At 32.5% G+C, this 20,958-nt stretch overlaps 1 protein-coding gene across 1 annotated transcript in view; it reads left to right on the top strand.

The window, feature by feature from the left end:
- Positions 1-20,958, top strand: part of EFNB2 (ephrin B2) — a 50,849-nt gene that overhangs the window by 13,632 nt on the left and 16,259 nt on the right. Inside the window, exon 2 of the mRNA XM_074299499.1 lies at positions 12,524-12,807. Coding sequence (XP_074155600.1) covers positions 12,524-12,807 — 284 coding nt within the window. The remainder of the gene's footprint in view (positions 1-12,523; positions 12,808-20,958) is intronic.

Below are 20,958 nucleotides of genomic sequence, written 5' to 3'. Positions count from 1 at the left end.
AAATCATAGATTTGGGGCCTGGAAGGGTGCTAGAGGGAAAATGGGCCAAGCATTTTTTTAAAGTGTCCATTATTGTGCCAAGCACTAAATTAAGAATTTCAAAGATATTATGTCATTTGATCCTAGAGATTATCTGGTCTAGCCCTACCCCATTTGGCAAATGAGGAAACTGAGAGTTAACTGAATTGTCCCAGGGGATATAATAAGTCAAAGAGGGGAGATATGAACCTAAGGCTGGTAGCTTTGTATCTAGGACTTTCTCCATTGTTCTATGACCTCTTTTTTGGGGGGGGGGAGGTGGAATGGATAATCTTGAAATCTTTGTGTGTGTGTGTGTGTGTGTGTGTGTGTGTATATATATATATATATATATTTTTTTTTTTTTTTCTTAGCTTCCTGCTTTCTGGGAGTAAATAGTGAGTTGTTTTCAACCTTTAGAGGGATAACTTCCATGAATTTACTACAAAGGAAAGAATGTCTTCCTTGTCATGCTTGAGTATAAAGCAGCAATGCCATTGACCTAAGCTGGGGAGAGCCCAGAGAGAAAGGCAAGAAGCAATGAAGATGCCTGACCTGAAATTCTCTGGTTACATAGCAGCCACTTATCTGATTATGAAGGACTGCTAATACCTTCCTCCATACAGCACCTTTATTGTGCTAGTTTTAACGTGTCCCTGGAAAATTGTTGCCAGGGTTATTATACCAACTCACAAGGAGACGATAATTCAGAGTAGAATCTAAGATGATCCCTTGCATTCAGTCTTCTGAACTGGGCTCACAGGGAACTCTATCTTACTCTATATACTTTAAAAAAAAAAAAAGAAATCTAAGTGGTATGAATGTTTCCTTTTGTATAACTTAAAAGAGCTTCAAAATGGGAAAAGATATTTCATTGTGAGTGGAGAGGACAGTAGTGAAAATATACACATTCTATATCTCCAATTCTAGAATGTAATATAATTATCACCATACATACATATATATATGTGTGTGTGTGTGTGTGTGTATGCATATACCATATATTTTTTCAAATAAATAATACAACCTTATCTCTAACTGGATTATTTAAGAACTCTTTCATCTCTGTAGTTTCCTTAAACTAGCTTGAAATATTATTTTAAGTTTTATATATCCATAGATATGTAAATATAAGAAATAGCCACTGTTGTCTAGTGTTTCACTTATAAATAACAAGAGTCCCCACCTCCTTTTATAGACTCTTGCTTAGGAGCATGACTTAGAACAAGACTGTACAGGTGAGAATAAATTACAATTGGGAAAGAGAAGAAGAATCTAAATTCTGTTTGTCTGTGGGTTATGAAATATTTGTTTCAGTAATGGAGGCAGTAGAGCCAAAATAGTACATTATGGTATGAATGAAATCATCCTTTGCTTTCCTCCATTCCCCCATCTCCATGTTCTATAACGCAATGATTTTTAAATTCCTCCCCCAATTTTTCAGTTGTAATTTGTGGATATTTCAGAAACTTTAATTTTTTTCTTAAGGGGGATGGGACTACAGAATCACCCAGATGAATGCCTCAGTTTTCACTTTGAAAGGAGTAAACAGGCTGAGTTTTTTGTTTTGGTCTGTTTTACTTTTTGAGCTCATGCCGACTGGTCTTTGTTAACCTGTAAAGAGAAAACATCTCATGGATTTTTGTACATTACACACATGGGTTTACTTTGTCTGCTTTATTTTCGGGCGATTAACACATTGTAGTTCTGTATCTTTTAAGCAAGAGAGATGTTTTCCTTCCTCTGCTTGCAGTATATGTGACCACCCTCCTTGTGGAACAAATTTTTATTACAATGTAATCAAGACACATATAAAGAAAAATTTAATAAATAATTTGACTTTTTTTTTTCTGGGAGGAGAAAAGCTATTTTAGTCTTCTTAGGAGTATTTTAAAAATAATGCTTTAATTTAGCACCAGGATTTTTAAGCATTGTGTGATAAATAAAAAAAAAAAACACCAACAGTAATATCAAAGGGAGTCAGTTTTCATTACAGTAAAAGTTCGATTGTGCAGTGCTGTAGGCAGTGAAATTTAATATTATTGTGACTTGTACAGTAATTGTAGAATGACAGAGGGAAATGGATTAAGTTTAAATGTAAGTGTACACAATAGCACATGGACTCTGTCAAATGGAAGTTTAGGTTATTGGAGCAAGGAGAGAGCCCTCTGGCTCTGTCATTATGAATTAGTATTTTGTAAATAACTAGCCTCTGGATTGTAGATTTATTACTTTCTCAAATGTATACATATGACATGTATACAGATGCATCCATGCCATTTGTAACTGCATTGGAGAGTTGCTGAACTGGTTTTTGGCCCATATGCTTACAAAGCATTTGATTCGCTGAGGTTCTCATCTTTCTTTGGGGGGGGAAAGATTGTGCTTGCTGTTAGTGTGAAGCTTGAAATGCACACTCCCCACTTTGAGCTCTGAGATTCATAACACTTTAATGGTCCTAAACCAAATAAAATCCCCAATTTGCTCCCTTTCTTTTCCTTGAATAAACTAGGTTCGAGTTGCAGATGATCTTTGTTTTAGAAAAGTGTGAAAGAAGGGGCACCTGTGAAAACAGGCAAGTGTACCAACCCACATATACATTTATAGAAAATGTCAGTTAAAGCTTCGAATTTCTGCCTTTCTTCTTGGCAGTTTAAAACCAAGGAGGAGATCTAGAATTTAAGGTAATTGCTTGATGCCCCAAGATCTGGTAACTTAATTCAGTATAAACCTAATGCCCCATAGCTACACTATAACTTTCACTATAAGTTATCTGCAGAAACCTGTTCTAATGTTAGAGTGCAAAAGGGGGCAGTAAAGGGCTGTCCACAAAAATAGAAATATTTTTTCAAGGTTTCTTTTTATAGCCAATAGGGCTGTAGTAATGCTTGGACTTCTGATCTTATTTATTCATTTTCAAATAAGATTTTTTTTTCTCTTTTTGGCATTTAGAGAATGCATCATTAAGCAATCTAGGATTTAAATCAATGCAAAACATAATATCTTACCTATATAGGAAATGGGCCATCAAATTGGAAGAATGGATCCAAATCCTTTTCAAGAGTATTAAAATGTTCCCTAAAGTAATCTGTAGTCACAATGAACATAGAGCTCCTTTTCCTTCTGTATGAATGTAATTGTATCTCTGCAGAAAAACCAGAACAAAACAAAACTTTTAAGTTTGAGGTTTCTAGTTGAAGTACCAAAGTGTGTGGTAATGTCATAGGTCAAGAGTTGGGCTTTGATCCAGAGCAGCATGCATCATTTATCAAGAGTTAACTAAGAAAAAAAAAATAGCCAATTGCAATAAACTTCCAGAGTATTTTTTTTTCATTGAAAAATTTCAGAATAATTTATAAAGATTGGGTTCTTCCCAATGGCCCATGACATTGGGAATTAATAATTAAAAGAAGAAAGGAAAAAAGGAAAATATTTTAGGAAATAAATGTATTTCTCCTGTATTTCAGGAACACAGGAACATTCAAGTACTGGAAGTGTGTTTAATACATATATACACAAACGCATATAAGTCCATGATGGGATATTTTTTTTTGGTTTGCCAGTTTCTAGGGTTGTAAAGTATGTGAGTGAGGATTTAGATTTCTTAAAAACATTACCCAACTCCTTATCTTCAGAGAGTATAAAGATCAAATACAATAAATTGATTAAGAACAACCAGTCCTGCACATTATCATATATTTTGAAATTCCAGGAATTTGTGGACTAATCTTACTAAGGTTGTAATTTTGTGGCATTAAATTGCAACCCAAATAATAGCACCCCAAACTTTAAAAGTATGCAGCAATTCTCAATATTCTATGTAATTATTCTTATGATCCACAGAACACTGAAAAGTTGAAGTACACATTAGTGTGTCTCTTTGAAAATACACACCGTATTGATAATTTTTTAAAACCTGGTTTAACAAAAACAATTTTCTTGAAAGTCTGAATCATGCAATATTTAAAATGCATTATTTATCCTAAGAAAATTTGGAATTTTCCTTGGTATCTAATGAAAAAAAAAAGGAAGTTGAATGATGACAAGAAATCTGGACAAATGCATTTTGATATTGTAAGAGGAAATGTATATAAGTTACTTAAAATCAATACTAATAAACTATAATTTGTACATTTTATTTTGAAATTTAATTGCAAAATAGTTTTTGATAATATATTTAAATATTTTATTGACTTCAGGATATCAGATTTGAGATCAGAGTTAGTTTTTGTTGTGTAATGTTATTATAGAAGTCTGCCAAATTTTTTTTATAGATTTTGAACCAAGTTCTGCAAAATAAAATAGAAGTGGATACTGTTGATTAAGTTCAACGCCATATTTAATTGATTTTTACATTTTTTTCATCGCAAAAATAATGTATGATTCTCTTTCCTTTCGTCCTATTGTGTAAAATTACCCAATAAAAGCAGATGTCTTTTTCATAGGTGAATGCTCCATGCTATAAATATATGTAAATATGAACAATTTAAAAAAATATATATTTTTATGGGAATACCATTAAACAGAGTTGAAGAGCTGAGAAAATGGCATTTTTCCATTAAGATGTACTTATAATTTATTTCCTAGAAACACCATTACTTTTTCCTTTACAGTTTTAAGAATATGCTTTTCCTAGTTAAGTTTGAAAGGCCAGGCAAAGAATAATTGTTACTCAATTATTAATTATTACTTTTACCTTGTGTTACTTCAGTATTTATGTACACAATTTACACTACATTAATTTGCTTTTCTTTGCATCTTGCTTTTTAAAAGTGTTTTTAAAATGGCTTCCTTTTGTGTTTATGAGTTGTCTCTCTTACTAGACTCAAGTACAGTAACCATGTGAAAGAAGTGATGAACTTGTAGTCACAGTTTGAGTTCAAATCCTGGCTCTCCTACTTACAAACTATATAATTTGATGCAGTTATTTAACTTCCCCAGGCCTTTTTTCTTAATTTGTAAAGTGGGGAGAGGTAGTGTTAGATGTAATGACCCCTAAAGATCTCTTTATAGATCTGTGAACCTATTTCCACTGTGGAGTTTATTATTATATACAAGTGATCATTAGATAAATGCTTTCATCTTGACTGGCTTAATCTGAACAAGAGTTTAAGGATTTAATTGGTTAGATGTTAGATGGGAGGCTGAACAAATGGTCCTCCCTATCAATGAGTGATTTTTTTATACATTCTTTTAGATTTTAGAGATGGCACCTGAGCTGAAATATGGTTCCCCCATTCAAAGGTATGGTTTCAATTACACAGCCCAGCTCATCTCTGATAAAAACAAGGATGGGAAGAAAACGATGGAACTCTGTTATAGAGACATCCTAATATAATGAATACAGCACTGGACTAACATGTAGAAGGGCTTGGAGTTTAGATTTCCCCATAAAGTCTTACTAGCTATGTGACTGATCTACTGCTGTAGACAATATCCCTTCTCTGTAAAATGGCAAGAATAATAACACCTACCTTACCAGGTTGTTGAGGGGTGGTATGTGTGTGAAAATGAGATCATGTATATAAAAGGCTTTGTAAATCTTGAAGCACTATATAAATTTCAATCACTTAACAAACTTTGTTTAATGCTAACTATATACCAGAGACTACCCTTACAAAGTGAAGCCAAAAAAAAAAAAAAATCCCTATCTTCAAGGACCCCAGTCTAACAAGGGATATTACATGTAAATTACTAGAAATAGATGGATAGATGGATGACGGATAGATAGTTGTCTATAAAGGCACACATATTGCATGTATGTATATGTACATACCTAACTAATATGTTTGTACATATTAAGTATTGGAGAGGGATAATCTAAAGTAGCTGGAAAAGACCTCTTGCAGAAAGTAGTATTTGAAAGTCTTGAAAGAAACCTAGGAAATCATGAGATAAGAGATTAGAGTGAGGAACAAACAGACAATGCAAAGGGCAGAGATTTCTTTATTGTTATTTTCCTGTTTCATTAACTGGTAGGTTTTTATTTTTTGATAAATTATTTAATCTTATTTATCATGAAGTACAATAAAATTTTGTCATTTTCGGTTTTCCAATTACAAGGTTTTAGCAATGCAATAGAATTTGTTTATGACATGGCTTGTTATTACACAGTTTGCCATAAAGGCAGATCGAATCATGTCCCCTCAAATATAACAACTGCAGATATACAATAAACCTATTGTAGTCTATAAGAAAAGTGTTAGTCATATCCCCAAGTATGGAATTAAAAAGCAATATTATAAAGGAGTTCTACCTTGTTAATTTGAAAATAAGATCAACAGGGCATCTCTCAGTTGATATTCACATTTAGACTGGAGAATGCAGATACATTATATTAATTTAGTACAATGTGTTGTCATTGGGCTTATAATACTTCCTTTATTTTCTTCCAAAGTGTATCTATAGATACACATATAATTCCTCAGTAGCAAAACATATACAAGTAATTAAATGCCATAAATTAAAGTGTAATTTACTTTAAATTTTGCAAATTTTCTTTATGACCAATCTGGGAGGGAGGTAGTACAAATATTATTATCTTTATTGTAAAGGTAAGGAAGCAGTAAGTAACTTGCTCATGATCACATAAATGTAGTAGAAAGAGCAATAAATTTGGAGCCAAGATATGGGTTTGAATCCTGAGTCTAAGATCTGTGTGACTGGGATCATCTGGAAAACAAAATGGTCAAACTATTACCTTATAAGCACTGAATTTAGGATTTGAACATAGTGATTTGCCTTCTATTACACCAGGTTTTACTCTGAATTTCTAGCCTTAGGACAAATTTACAGTTACACCAAGGACCCAGGACCCCTCTAAGAATACAAGGACTAACTAGACTATACCTTACATCTTTTATGTTCTAAAATAGTTTTGTTATTGAGAAAAGTATACCACCATTATTTGCCTGTGTATTCAACTTCCCTCAATGGTAAACAGAGATTGTTTGCTTTTGGATATCAATTATAATTTTGTATAAAAAAAGAAATTGTACAGTTAGTATGTTTTATTTATGCTTTGGCGTTATAGGCCCCTGTGGGGCAAGGTAACCATACCAGGTGGCAATGATCCTACGGTCTCAGATGTCTATATTAAAGAAGCCTCAGGGTTTAGATATAGCTAACTGTGGTTTAGGCTTGAAGCTTCACAGCCATGACTCTAAAAGTGACACTTGTAAGTCAAGTATATTTTACTATATTTCTTTTCTCTTGACTTCATTTTATAGCTTTAAAAGCACATTTAGCAAAAAAAAAATACATTGAAAGCAATTTTTAAAAAATGCTAAATTTAAGACAAAGCAACCTAGAGAGGACAGTTCCTGGGCTGAACTTAACTCATCACATTTATCATTAAATTTGTAGTTTTCTTTATTATGTGCCATAAACATGTGAAGAAGATTATATACTTTGAACTCCATCTTAGGAGAATGTGTGGACAAGTATGATCCTTTCTCTTTACTATCTCCTAAATCTTGCTGGATGGAGCTCTAGTTGGGAATGATCGTTCTTCCTCATTCCTATAGCAGTTACCACCAGCATCACCCACTGGGCACTTTTACTGCACCTTCCAGTGTCTAGCATTTCTGTATGCCTTAATTTCTAGAGAGAAGAGAGCCAAGAGAAAGTGAAAGTGGAGAAAAGCCTTGACCTGAGAATTAGGAAACCTGTCTCTGAGTCTCTGTGTCTCTGTCTCTGTCTCTCTGTCTGTCTGTCTGTCTGTCTGTCTCTCTCTCTCTTTCTTTCTTTCTCTCTTTCTCTGTCTCTTTCTCTGTCTCTCTCTGTCTCTCTCTCTTTCTCTCTCTCTCTCTCTCTCTCTCTCTCTCTCTCTCTCTCTCTCTCTCTCTCTCTCTCTCTCTCTCTCACACACACACACACACACACAGACACACAGACACACAGAATACTTAGTGAATTTCCTTGCCCTCATTGTTTGCACAAATGCCTAGAACTATGCTTTGCTCTTAGTAGGTGCTCAATAAAAGTTAATTGAATAGTACTCATTTAATCATTTAATATTTTTTGCAATTGTTAATGATTTGGGGGATTTTGTCTTAATTCCTGTTGTTTTGCTGTATTTTCTTCAACTTGCTTGTTTCTACTAGATGGGACTTGACTATATCTGGGTATATAGATTCATCTGGAAAAAGAGAACTATATTCATAGGATAGCCAATGTTTAATTTTGAAATTTTTTTTCATGGAGAATAAACTTTGCAAGAGAATCAGGATGTCTGTTTTAGTCTTATAATAAGCAGAAACTGTCTTTCTATTGAGACATCACTTGTTTTTCAATGCATGAGAATTCCCATTTGAGAACTTGATCTACAAGGACACTTCCTAACCATTAGAACTATTAAAAAAAAAAGTGAGTTGTTCATATCTTAGTTCCAAAATTTTTGTTCTTGTACTAGTTGGATTATATTTCGTCTCACGACCTTCAAACTCTGAGACTGTTTTTCTGTATATCTGTGATATAATAAGCAAATAGGTCAGTTTTCTTATGAAATTTTGTGATTGCTTAGATTTTTTTTAATATCTTGTAATATCTTCGGACTAAACAATAAGATATTGAATCTTATCTTATTGATAAATGAAAGATAAATTACTTATTTTTTTACTAAATTATTTAATTTCTACTTTAGACCAATACACTGAAGGTTGCTCATCTTCTCCAGCAATATTAAAGGAAGTGAATAATGACACATATTTTCAGTTTTGATGCTAACACTGGATAATTGATATATTAAAACATTACTTTTTATTTCATGCCTTTTAAAATGTAAATTGATGCTGTCTTTATTAATTCTCATAATTACCATTAGTATTACTTTTAAAAAACGATTACAAGATACAAGCACTTTTTTTTCACATGTTGGGTCTTATAGAGTTAAGAACACTTCAATTTACCTATTTTTATATGTGAGCTTATTATTTAAACTAATGCTCAATAAACATTAGATAAGTAAATTTAATAAAATTTTAATCAAGTCTAGTTTTACCTTTGTTGAATGAATTAGAAAATTGAGGCAGCTATTTTTAGATTATACAAGAAATACCTCTTCCCCTTCCCCCACATTGCTTGCTCCCAAATATCTAAGTAATTGAGATCATTACAGAAAAGTGATAGATTTAAGATTCAGAATGACTATACATTTGTGTGTGTGTGTGTGTGTGTGTGTGTGTGTGTGTATACATATACACATACATATATGTATATATATATTTTGGGAAAATTTATTTTTCTTGACGAATATTTGTTTCAGCAATTGTTTTTTTCTCTTTTTCTGGTGAGGTGTAGAGTGAGTAAGGGAAAAAAATTGGTTTCTGTTCATTTAAAAAAAGTGGCAGAGTATTACACATGTGAAATGTTGCTTGTACTTTCAGATGAGGTCACTGTATTATTTATTTTACTTAACTGTTTTGCTTATTTACGAAAGACCTCTCAAGAACTGGTAGTAATCTGTAAATGTTTTTAATGTAAAAACAATACACATCAATAAAACTTTTAAAAGAAAAAAAAAGTGATCAAAGTTTAAAAGCAACTTTAAAAGCCCCTTAAATTACTTGGAAAATTGCTTTAGTTGTTCATTTTTTTTTTCTTCTTTTTAGCATAAGCAAATAAATTTAAAAAGAAAAAAAGACAAACTATGCTTTATTAAGTATATAGTGCAGGAACTCCTAGGAACTGTGGATCTAGTCTACATAAGCTGAAAGAGGAAATCTCCACCTCTTCACTTATTCAGGAGAATTCTCTTAAAGAAATAGGAGGAAAAAAAAATAGGAGATTGTGGCAAGTATCATTTAGAAATGGAGTGTGGTCTAGGAAAAGATCATAGACTTCATGTGTCATAGACCTCCTTTGCAGTCTGCTTGATGCCTGTGAACCTCTTCACAGAAAAGCATACAAAGGCGTAATGTGTGTGGCTATAGTGATTGAAAGGAAAGATCAGTCTTAGGAGATTTTAAAAAATCTTTTTTTTTCTTTTCTTTTCTTTTTTTTTTTCTAATTTTGCTAATGTAAAGTGAAAGAAAGTTTAGTGGCATTTTTCCATGCCTCCTGCTTCTTGAGAAGTTGGTAATGGGGAAACAGAAAACAAAAGAGTGGGTGTATAGAAAAGAGAATAGTTTGCTTAGTTTGAGTTTGCAATAAGGTTATCGATACACTGAGGACAAAGTGGTGCAATGGAGAGATTGCTGAGCCTGGGAATATATTAGGTCATATGAGCCTTGGACACTTACTAGCTGTGTGACCCTGAGCAAGTCACCTAACCCTGTTTGCCTCAATTATCTCATCTGTAAAATGGGAATAGGAATAATAACAGCATCTCCTCCCTCTCCCTTTTTGGATTTGTGAGGATCAAGTGAGATAATTGCGAAATTCTTAACACAATACTTAGTACATGAAAGTACTATATGATTATATTATTATAATATGGGCTATGAAGAGCTGGATTTTAGAGGGAAAGTTTAGTATTAGACAGATAAACTTCTGTTTCCTTTATGGAAAAAGTGAAATTACCTGGATTTCTCATATATAGACTGAACAGTAGACATCAAAGCTATGGAGCAGTGTGGTGTGGAAGAGGGTGCTGGATGTGGAGTAAAAGAATTAGAGGTTCAAATCCAAGTTTTGCTGTGCTCAAGATCCTTATTTCTTTAGAATTCAGGTTCCTCATTTGTAAAATAAGGAGGCATAAACTAAATGATCTTTTAGGTCCCTCCTGAGAAAATGTTTTTGGGACACCATCACAAGTAGTTAACCAATGGGGACTAAGTTTATTGATTCCTCCAAAGAAAATGCTGTGTATACAGCAAAAAATAATTTAAAGAACACATTGTGATGAGCTATATCAACAACATTTCTGGGAAAACCATGGGTTAATTGTGGTTACAACTAAAAACTTGTCTCTGATTTACTGTTCAAGTAAAACAATGGTGTTATAACCAAATGGACATTTTGATTTTTGCATTAAGGAGAGCTTTTATATTAGATTCTCCTCTGATTTACTTCTGAGCAATATGAATATAATGCTCATGTCTAGGCTACAAAAGAGGCCATTAAAGGAAAAATTGAGTTGTTGGGTTTTGTTTTTGTTTTTGTTTTTTTTAGCTCGAAAATGAAAAAAGCCTAAGAGAGAATGGCATTCTGTAGTATACAACATACATTTTTCCTGCCATAAAATGGCATTTAAAAAAAATAAACCTGTAATTAAATTTCTCTTTGTCATGTTACACGCTGCTTCGCAACTAACATAATGCATTTAGAGAGAAAATTAATGCCATTCATTAGTATAAATCATAAGCTTATGGGACTAAGCAAGTCCCCATATGGATTTGAAATTGGGGGTGTTAAACCATTTTTTTTTCCATATTCATCAGTGAATGATGACCCAATAATAATCATGGCTGGTGGGCTTCTTCAGTTAAATAAAGGATTGTATTGGAAGGATTCAAAACCTAGGGCTTTGTTCTCAGGCTTTAATATTTTAATGAGCTTGCAGGCTTGGCTGCCTACGAATGAGCTGGGATTTCTAAGTGTGTTGTTTAATGTTAGCAGTTGTAGAAGGATGTTCATTAGGAAGCTCTTGTTTCAGCTTCTCAAAGAAACTCTCCATTAAGAAAGATCTTTCAGCAGCATGGAGGACCTGAAAGAGAAAGAGGGGCGGGAAGCTTTTAGCTTCAGGCATTAGGGGATATTGTATCAGTAGCCTTCATTCCAAAGCGTTGCTTCTAAGCAGTAATTGGAGCAAATACATCTCAAAAAAAAAAAAAAAAAAAAAAAAAAAAAAGATTAGTACAGAAGGACAGTAGCTGTTGTCCCTCCAAGAGGAGGGCCCATCTTGCAGCTGAATCAATATTACAACTAATTATTTCTAGTTATCTTTTATGGGTTTGTAAGACATTTCTTTTGTTCAGTATATAAAAAACCTATTGTTTGATCAGTGACTGACTAATTATGATAAGTAATTTGAAACATTCTTGATGAAACTTGTCTGTTAATTAACATCAACAGCAAATGGAAAATAACAGGACAACAAAGTGTTAGTACATCCACTGTTCTCTGAGATTGATGAGATCTTTGTATGGAATTCCCAATACACGAAAGCTGCCAATTCGTTTAAACACACATACACACATACAAAACAAACAGGTGGGAAGGTCTGACTCACCACCAAGGAAAATTTCTTGCAGAGTGAAACAAAGAACTACTGAAACATTATGACTGAGGGGGTGGTTAAATAATTAGAGCAGGGCAGAACACACTGCTTCTCTTAAAGGGTGTATTTACTCCTCTCCCCCTCCACCCCTTTAAATCTTAAGTCCCAAGACCTTAGTGGTAGGCCATTCCATGTTAAGGTGACATGCTATAGGTCAAATTTGGTTATAGAGAGTATAGGGCTGCCAAGTGGGAAATTTTAGAAATATTGCATTCTGCAGCATTGCCTATTTGGTTCAACTCATGTGTCATTTTTTTTTTTTTTTTCTGTTTTTGGTTCTTTTAGATTTCTACCTGGACAAGGACTGGTACTATATCCACAGATAGGAGACAAACTGGATATAATCTGCCCAAAGGTGGACTCTAAAACTGTTGGCCAGTATGAATATTATAAAGTCTATATGGTTGATAAAGACCAAGCAGATAAATGCACTATTAAAAAGGAAAACACACCTCTGCTCAACTGTGCCAAGCCAGACCAAGACGTTAAATTTACCATCAAGTTTCAAGAATTCAGCCCTAACCTCTGGGGTTTAGAATTTCAAAAAAACAAAGATTATTACATTATCTGTAAGTACAAAATGCAAATATTCTTACTGATTAATAATAATATGAAAGATAAGCTGAATGGGTTTGTATGCTTTTAACATTTTTTAATAAACAGATTTCTTGAAATCTGTTTCATTGAGGATATCTGCGTTCAAATGCTTACTTTTGAAACTCAATTCAGTTTATTGCAATATGATAATATTAGCTAAATGCACATATGTATATTTCTAGTTAAAGATTGTGTGTATCATGCATAAAATCAGAAAAGGGTTTGTCTAATAACTGGTAGCTACTTGAAACATTTGTATATTTTTGCTTTCTTACAAAAAATATATATTTTAATGATTGCCTTTGATAGTCATTTTTCACACAAATATATCTTGTCTTTGAAAAAAAATAAGGGGGACTTTGTCTTCGACCTGGTGGTATGAATCATGATTATATTTTACTTAAAATTGGCTTAGGATGTTTGATATAGAGCTATAGTTAAGGCATTAAGATACTTCATTTTATTTTTTGTGCACACAATTAGGGCCTTAGTCCAAGTAGTTTACAACTACAGGAAAATTTTACACTGTGTGCTAATCATAAAAACCCAGGAATGTCAGCTATATTGTTTATGAGACAATATTTAAGAGATTATACAAAGTATGAATGTTTGAATCTTTGGGTCAGGTCAAATACTGCTTTTATTAATAAGTTTTAATTAATAAAATTAATAGCACTGCAGCTATTTAATAAAGTCAACATGTATTAAATGGATGCCTCAAGGAAGTAAGGCACTCTGTTATGTAAGAAGATGTTAGAAGGTCAAAATTTGAATTCTGTCTGTGGAATTTTGACAAAATGAAATGCTATAATTATCCAGATACTTTCTGTGTGTGTGTATGTGGTGGGGGAATTCTTACCACATTGAAAATATTTTTATGAAACTATTTAAACTTTAAATTTACATACGTCTTTATTTTCAATTCCTAGTAAATCTTTCTATAGATCTAAGAAATATTGAGAACTTATTGTGTACAAAGTTCTATTTGTATTATTTCATTGAAATAGGGAATAGTTGAATAAGGAAACTTCCTTTACCAATGATTTTCTTAGGATCACATAGGATGTATTCCAGGCAGGAGTTGAACTCAAGTTTTTTTCTGCTTTGAGGCTGACTTTTTCTCTGTACTACATAATGCCTCTCCTTTTTTTTTTTTTTGTATTGTAATGCCTCTACTCTAGAGTATATGGATATTGAATTATTCTCCCAGAACTTAAACTACTTTTTGCAATCAATTTGGAAACTATTGTGTCTTTCTTATTCTACCAGGCTACCACATTTTATACACTAAGTTAATACTTTACTGAATGTTATTCTCATTTCTACTGGGACAATCTTGGCAAATAACAGATATTTCCTAATGTATTTCATTGTAATCAAAGCAAAAGCATCAAAACATTCTACAGCCAAAATGAAAAACACGTACTAAAATTGCCTTCAAATTGTTGTATGGTTTTTGTCTCTTGGTCTCTTCTGTGAACCTGGAATGCTAGAGATATTACAAATCAGCTTTTAAACCAAGATAATTCACAGTGATATATTCAGAACAAATCACACAACATAAAATCAGGCAAAGTGATACTGTAGATAAAAGGATAATTGTGACAAAAGAAAATGAAAATCAATCTTAAGAAATTAAATAATCAGATAAGGAGGAAATATATAAAAATAACAATTTTAAAAAGATATATCTACTGCTTAGGTGAAAATGCTAATGCTTCAGAAGTGAGATTTTAAAAGACTGGTAGTAAATAGTTCAGATGTACAGTGCCATATTTTTTTCTATTCCAAAAATAGCTGAATTTTAATAAATTCAGATTTTAAAAACAGACTAGTTATAATAGTAGAAGAAATTACAATTCATTCATTCATCCATCTATTCATTCAACAAACATGTTCCCACTCTGGTATTAAGGTACTATGATATAGGTTGAGGAGAAAATAGGGATAAATGATCATGTGCTCAAGGTTTCCTAGGGGCTCATTATTTAGTGAAATGATCCTTATGATTACTTTCATTCTTTTTTTTAAATTCATAGAACTGACATAGTTCTCCACTTGATCTTTGAATCATGTTAAATGAATAAAATGGTTATAGCTGATTTTTAATTGGGGTAGATAACTCTTACATTAGCTTTATTATTTAATTATTATTTATTATTTAATAAGAAAGATTGCATGGAATGTTAACTATGGAGTTGTAAGATTTAGAGTTAGCAAAGGACCTTAGAGATGATTTAGTCTGATCCCCTTATTTTGTTGATGAAAAAAACAGATCCAGAGAGTTCAAGTCACTTACCCAAGATCACATCAGTAGAAGTAGCTGAGTTGGGATTGTGTAGTCTTTCAAGTGAATACAATTAGTTCACCCATGTGTCTGGAAAAGTATGTTGTCGTCTAATTTGTATTAATATGATGAAAATGAGGTAACGCTTAGATCAATGACATTTCAGTTTCTGAATCAATATCTTAGATTGAGCTATTAGACCATAGGAATTACACATGCACACATCACAGAGACAGTCACTCAGACACACTCAGACATTTTATGACTCAGTGGTGGTATTTGAGTGGTTGAGTTGTTCAGCAATTCTTAATCTGGGTAAGGGGATCATAGTAACTAGTTTAAAGAATTGAAAGGTTGTTTGTACACTCTATATGTGAATATAAAGTACTTAGACATGGTGTCTTAGGCTCTGACGTTTATTAAGAAGTTAAAGCAAACAAAAAGTGTATTTTCTTATGGTTTTCCCCCATTTCATTGTTGTCTTCATAAGATTGAGAAAACTATTATTTTTCAAAACTGCTAAAGCTTTAAGGTAGGGCTCAAAATTTGTTCTGGATCTAGAAGAAGATAGAAAAGGAAGGAATGGCATTAATTTCATAGGAAGCCTCATTAAAAAGTGCTTTTAAATGAACAAGTATGGTATAATGCCTTCCTCCAATCCCCTTGTACATAATCAAGAGGAAAAGAGAGATGGAGAAAGGAGGAAGAAATAAAGTTTCTATCTCACTATTAAAAAAATCTCAAAATAATCTTAGTAAACATTGAGATTTTGCTCTAAATAAGATTTGCATCTCCCCCCACTTCCAACATTTAGTGAGATGGATAGGTAGTGTCTTAATACAAGAGGAGCAAGTTTTGCGCTGACACCTTTTTTTGAGCAAGTGAATTTAGGAATGTGGATGAAGAGTAGGGAAGAGGTAGCTCATATTTATTACTGAAAACAGACAACCAAGTTGAAACAGAGAAGGAATGGAAAAGCATGGGTATATGTTTAACTCAGTTTCACTTTTTGGGGGGGAATGGGGGAAATAGACCTGTTTTGTAGAAACTGATGCATAATGTACTATCTTTATTATACAGAATTTAGTAGAATTTGAAGAAATTCAGTGGTTTAAATGCTGCCTTGGGAAAAAAATACTACAAAGTAGTTCTATCATAATAGTAGGAGACATTGAAGTTCATTCATTTTTCTATTCTACAAACATTTGTATGTGGTTTTGTTGGGGGACCTGTATTATAAAGAAGCTATAGTAGAGGATCTACATACAATGAGATATGGTTTGTGACTGGTCTCAGTGGATCCTTGATATGTAATGTTCAGAAATGTATCTCTCCAGCATGTTCTTGTAACGCTCAGGATCCCAAGAGGTCCTACTGATGGATGTTGAGAATATCCATTGCCTGCTATTGCTACATCCTTTCTTCTATTTCCAGAAAGAACTGTGTTCATATGTGATACTTAGAATGTCTAAAATTTCAGTATGTTTATGACTGAATTTTTATATTGAAATCTGTACATGTATACATTGTTGAAAGGAACATATCTCATGATGAGATTTCTAGGTGCCATGAATTTGTTGAATCCTATTTTGATACACTGCAGAAATTTTAAAAGCTAATTCTTCAGCCCTGTAGAACCAGTTTTTATTTAAACCAGAGATGGGGTACAGAATGGAAAGCAACTCGAAACTCTAGTCTAAATCTTAATTTACTAATTAATTTACTAATTCTCTTACCTTTTCATATTCTTCCAAGGTAATGAAAGGAGAATTTAAAGATAAAAAAAATTGCTTTACAGGGAAACTAAGGTGATTTAAAGCTTTAAAATTGTTACTTCTGATATAACGACACACAAAATTGTACTGTACTAGTTTTCTTTTCATAATATTTAGAGAGCCAATACTCTATATTTAGAAATGGACAGACTGGATCTTTTATTAAGTCATTCAAAGAGTATTTAATATTCTTAGCATTATGAAAAGGGAAGCATGGTATATACTTTATATCATTCTTGATAGTAACCATCTTTTAAATATCATAAGAATGAAAATTACTGTTTTTCTCTTTACAATGGAAGGAAGAGGAATGAGTTTGAGGGAGAATACGATTAGCATGGTTTGGGAGTAATCCAAAGTATCAGTTGATTTATTAATTAGTATAATAACTCCTAAATGAAATACAAATGAAACATGAGATTTTTTTTTTTATCCAGTGAAATTATTTTCTGGCACATAATATTTAAGACCTTTGATTTAATGTGTTACCAAGTCCACCAAGGTTACCAGTTAGCCAGGAAATCATGTTTATTAGTTGAAAATGTACTTTTAGACTTATGAGATATCTATCAGATTTCCTTAGGAAAAGCCTTTCAGAAACTTTGCAGTGCCTCATTAGCTTACATTAGAAGAACATTTGCTTTGACACCCAGAAAAATGAAATATGTAGGGTTTAAAATATTTAATATCATTTTTTTCAAATGACTTGCCTAAATAATTGGCTTTGATCTTAAATTATATATATAAAGTGTTTGAATTTGAAGTTCTTTATCATTCTTTGGTTCTCCAAAGATCCCCTACTCTTAAATAGAATAAGATATTCATTGGATTTAAAACAACAGTAATAAGTTTACATAACTAGATTAATAGTTTTCCTTTAGGACAATGCAAATTCATGTAAATTGTGAAAAAGGAGTTACTTGTGTGCCATAATAATTGTGGCCTATCTCTCAAAGACAAGCAAATTTTTTTGTGATTTAGTGAGCTCTCAAATTAATGTTGACAAAGTGTTTCTAGGAAAATTTGGTGTTTTCATTTATAACTATGCCATAGATCCTTTTATTTGTACACTTTGCATGCCTTGTTTAAATTTTGTGTATCAAAAAGGTAAGCTAGAGATGAATGAATCATCATTTTTGGTAATTTGGCAATCCTGAACACCTATCCTTTCAAAGTTTTGTGGATTGGCCATCCAACCTTCTGAAACAGCCAGGCAACAAAGGATTATAAAGAGGTTTTCATTGTATGACCAACATTACATGAGTCAGAGGTTGCATTAAAAGTAGAAGCCACTTTATTAGTTTTTAAATTGTTTTGGTTTTTTTTTTTTTTAAGTCAGTGAATAATAACTGTGACAAAGCTGTTGGGTGGACAAAGAAATCACTATTAAGAGACTAGATCTTGGTTTGGCTTTATATACCTCTATATTGCTGCATTATCTTGTCAGAAACCACCAAATTCCTGATCCAAAAAAATGGTCTAAAAGGCTAGGCCCCACAAATTATATTTGATTAAGAACTTTAAAAAAATATAAAGTATATACTGAGGTGTGCCAGGTAAATTCATACAAGGGTGTGGTATTTCCCAGAGCCACACTGCAACATTCCATACCCTAGTAAAACATTTCTTTAAGAAACACTACTGAACCTTTATTGGTTCAGTGTTGCAGAATAGGTATTTCACACCAACATATAAGATTAGTAGGATTCAGAGGAAGCTAAGAAATTTATTTTTTTTTCCCTGTTCAGAATGGCAAAATAAATGAAAATGATTAAATGGATACCATAGTATGTTTTTTAAAGTATTAAGATCAAAGAAGAATATTTAATATCCCTGTCTCTTTGTTATGTATGTATAAATTTGCTTTTCTTTTGTGCTACAATACTCTGTACCAAAAATACTCTGTATTATCTTTCCTAAGTAATACTCTGTACCAAAAATACTCTGTATCCTCTTTCCTAAGTAATCTGGCTTTAATAACTTAATCATTCAAATTTCCTTTTTTGTATGATTTCTAGAATTATAATCATATATATTTCTGAGTAAAATTATTATATGCTTTGTCAAAACAAAACAAAACCTAAATTTTACAGTGTACATATTTTGTGATCAAATCCTCTTCTATTTCAAATAATCAAATTTAATGAGAAGCAACTAGATAATAAAATAATAACAGTTTCAGTTGCAGTTTTATTTTACTTAAGATAACCAAAATATACATTTTGTTGTTTTCTGATGGATCATTTTTGGAATGATGATCCTTTTAACAGACACAGGTAGATGAAACAGTGCAAAGAGCATTCCACTAGGAGTCAGGAAGACCTGAGTTCAAATTCCGTTTCAGAGACACTAATTTACTATATGATCATTGATAAATCATTTAACTTCTCTTCAGTTAGAAACTTCCTCTTTCTTCAGCCATAAAATAGGGATAATAACCTAACTCAGAGGGTCAGCATCCTCTGAACATGATAATATAGGTAAAATTCGTTATAGACCTTAAACTATTATGTAATTAATTGCCAGATGTTACTATTAACTTTTTTATTTTTAATACTTCAAATGTGTTCCTTTTGAAAATACCACCACCACCTCCACCCCCCCACCCCCGGCCCTTCACCACCACCTCTCTACAAAAGTCTGTCATTCCCTGGACTTTGTGGCCTAAAAAGTACAATATATTCTGTAGAATCAAAGGCAAGACCATCCTTTTGCAAAAACTAGAGGGCCTATGGAAGGTGGCTTGATAAACCTGTAATTTTTCATTTAAAAACCATCTATAAAATAAAATATAAAGGAGTTTATAAGTGTCAATAACTTATAATCTAATGATAAGGCCTCACTCATTTTCTCTGGTTATTATAAAGTACTTTTCTATTCTGTTTCCTGTTACTAAGAAACACTCACTTGAATCCTCTGGTACTTGGTATTGCCCAAGCATGTTAGCAGATCTGTCTTAATACCTATAAGAGACAGACAGGGAGGAATCTCCACAAGATATGTGTAATCATTCTTCTCCCCACCTTGTATTTCCAACTGACACTAATGTCAGAAGATTTTGCACATCCCCTTGCACAAAGAAAACTATATTAATTGAAAATTTAGGAGTGGTCAAATGTGTAGTTTCAAATGTCTCCGTAAATTAAAAAAAAAATTGTTTAAAAGCTGTCTTGTCAATGTGACTGACCAGGAAGTACCTTACTACTCAGATTTCCCCCTGTATCAGAATTTTAGATAAACTATGTCTATCATTTCTTAAGGCAGGTTTTATTTTGAAGGGCACTTTCTGATTTGGCTGAAGGCTATCAAAAGGGTGTGTATACTAGCCAAACTACTTAGTGCTTACTGAGTTGAAAATAAATAAAACTCATAAAAGTTATGTTATTAGCGGAGGAAAATCTTAATGCCTATATAACTTCAAGTGGCTAAACAAAGTCTGTGGCCCCAAGGCTTAATGGAATTATGGACCACTGGGATTTTTGTCTATGACCACACAAAACTTGGAAGGGAATATGACTAAAATAAATTGAACGCATTTGTTCACATCCAGTGGCATTACCTGTAATGGTTTATCTCTTTTAAAGCTAGACAGAGGTAGTATCTCAGCAAATCCATAATAAGTACCATTTCTGTATTCCCAAGGGCAGCAAATGAAAAAACAAGATCATTTGATTGTTAAAAGGATGAAGGGTTGGTGAGCACAGAGAAACTAAAAATATTATATGTAAAGTGAATGTGAAAGCAGACAGAAAATGAAGCATGATTATTTAGTAGGAAAAATTTATTTAGGAATTGCTCAGAATGAAACTATTTTTAATATTTCATAAGATGCAATTTAATATCCAACCTACTATTTATTTATAGCCTTTTTTTAGTTCACTTTGCTTTATAAATGATTTAAAAATACTGGAGAATACAGTACAAACACAAAAAATGAAACATTCTTAGTCTTTAAACATTCATCATCAAGATCAGAGTCTAAAGCAAAAGGAAATGCTTTAAAAATGAAAATCCAACAAAGATGTAGAAAAACGTTATAAATATCTATTACTATGTGGAGG

This window comes from Sminthopsis crassicaudata, chromosome 3, assembly GCF_048593235.1.
Source record: "Sminthopsis crassicaudata isolate SCR6 chromosome 3, ASM4859323v1, whole genome shotgun sequence".
NCBI lineage: Eukaryota > Metazoa > Chordata > Mammalia > Dasyuromorphia > Dasyuridae > Sminthopsis > Sminthopsis crassicaudata.
Note: the sequence above shows the minus strand (reverse complement) of the source record. Positions and strands in the feature narration are given on the sequence as shown.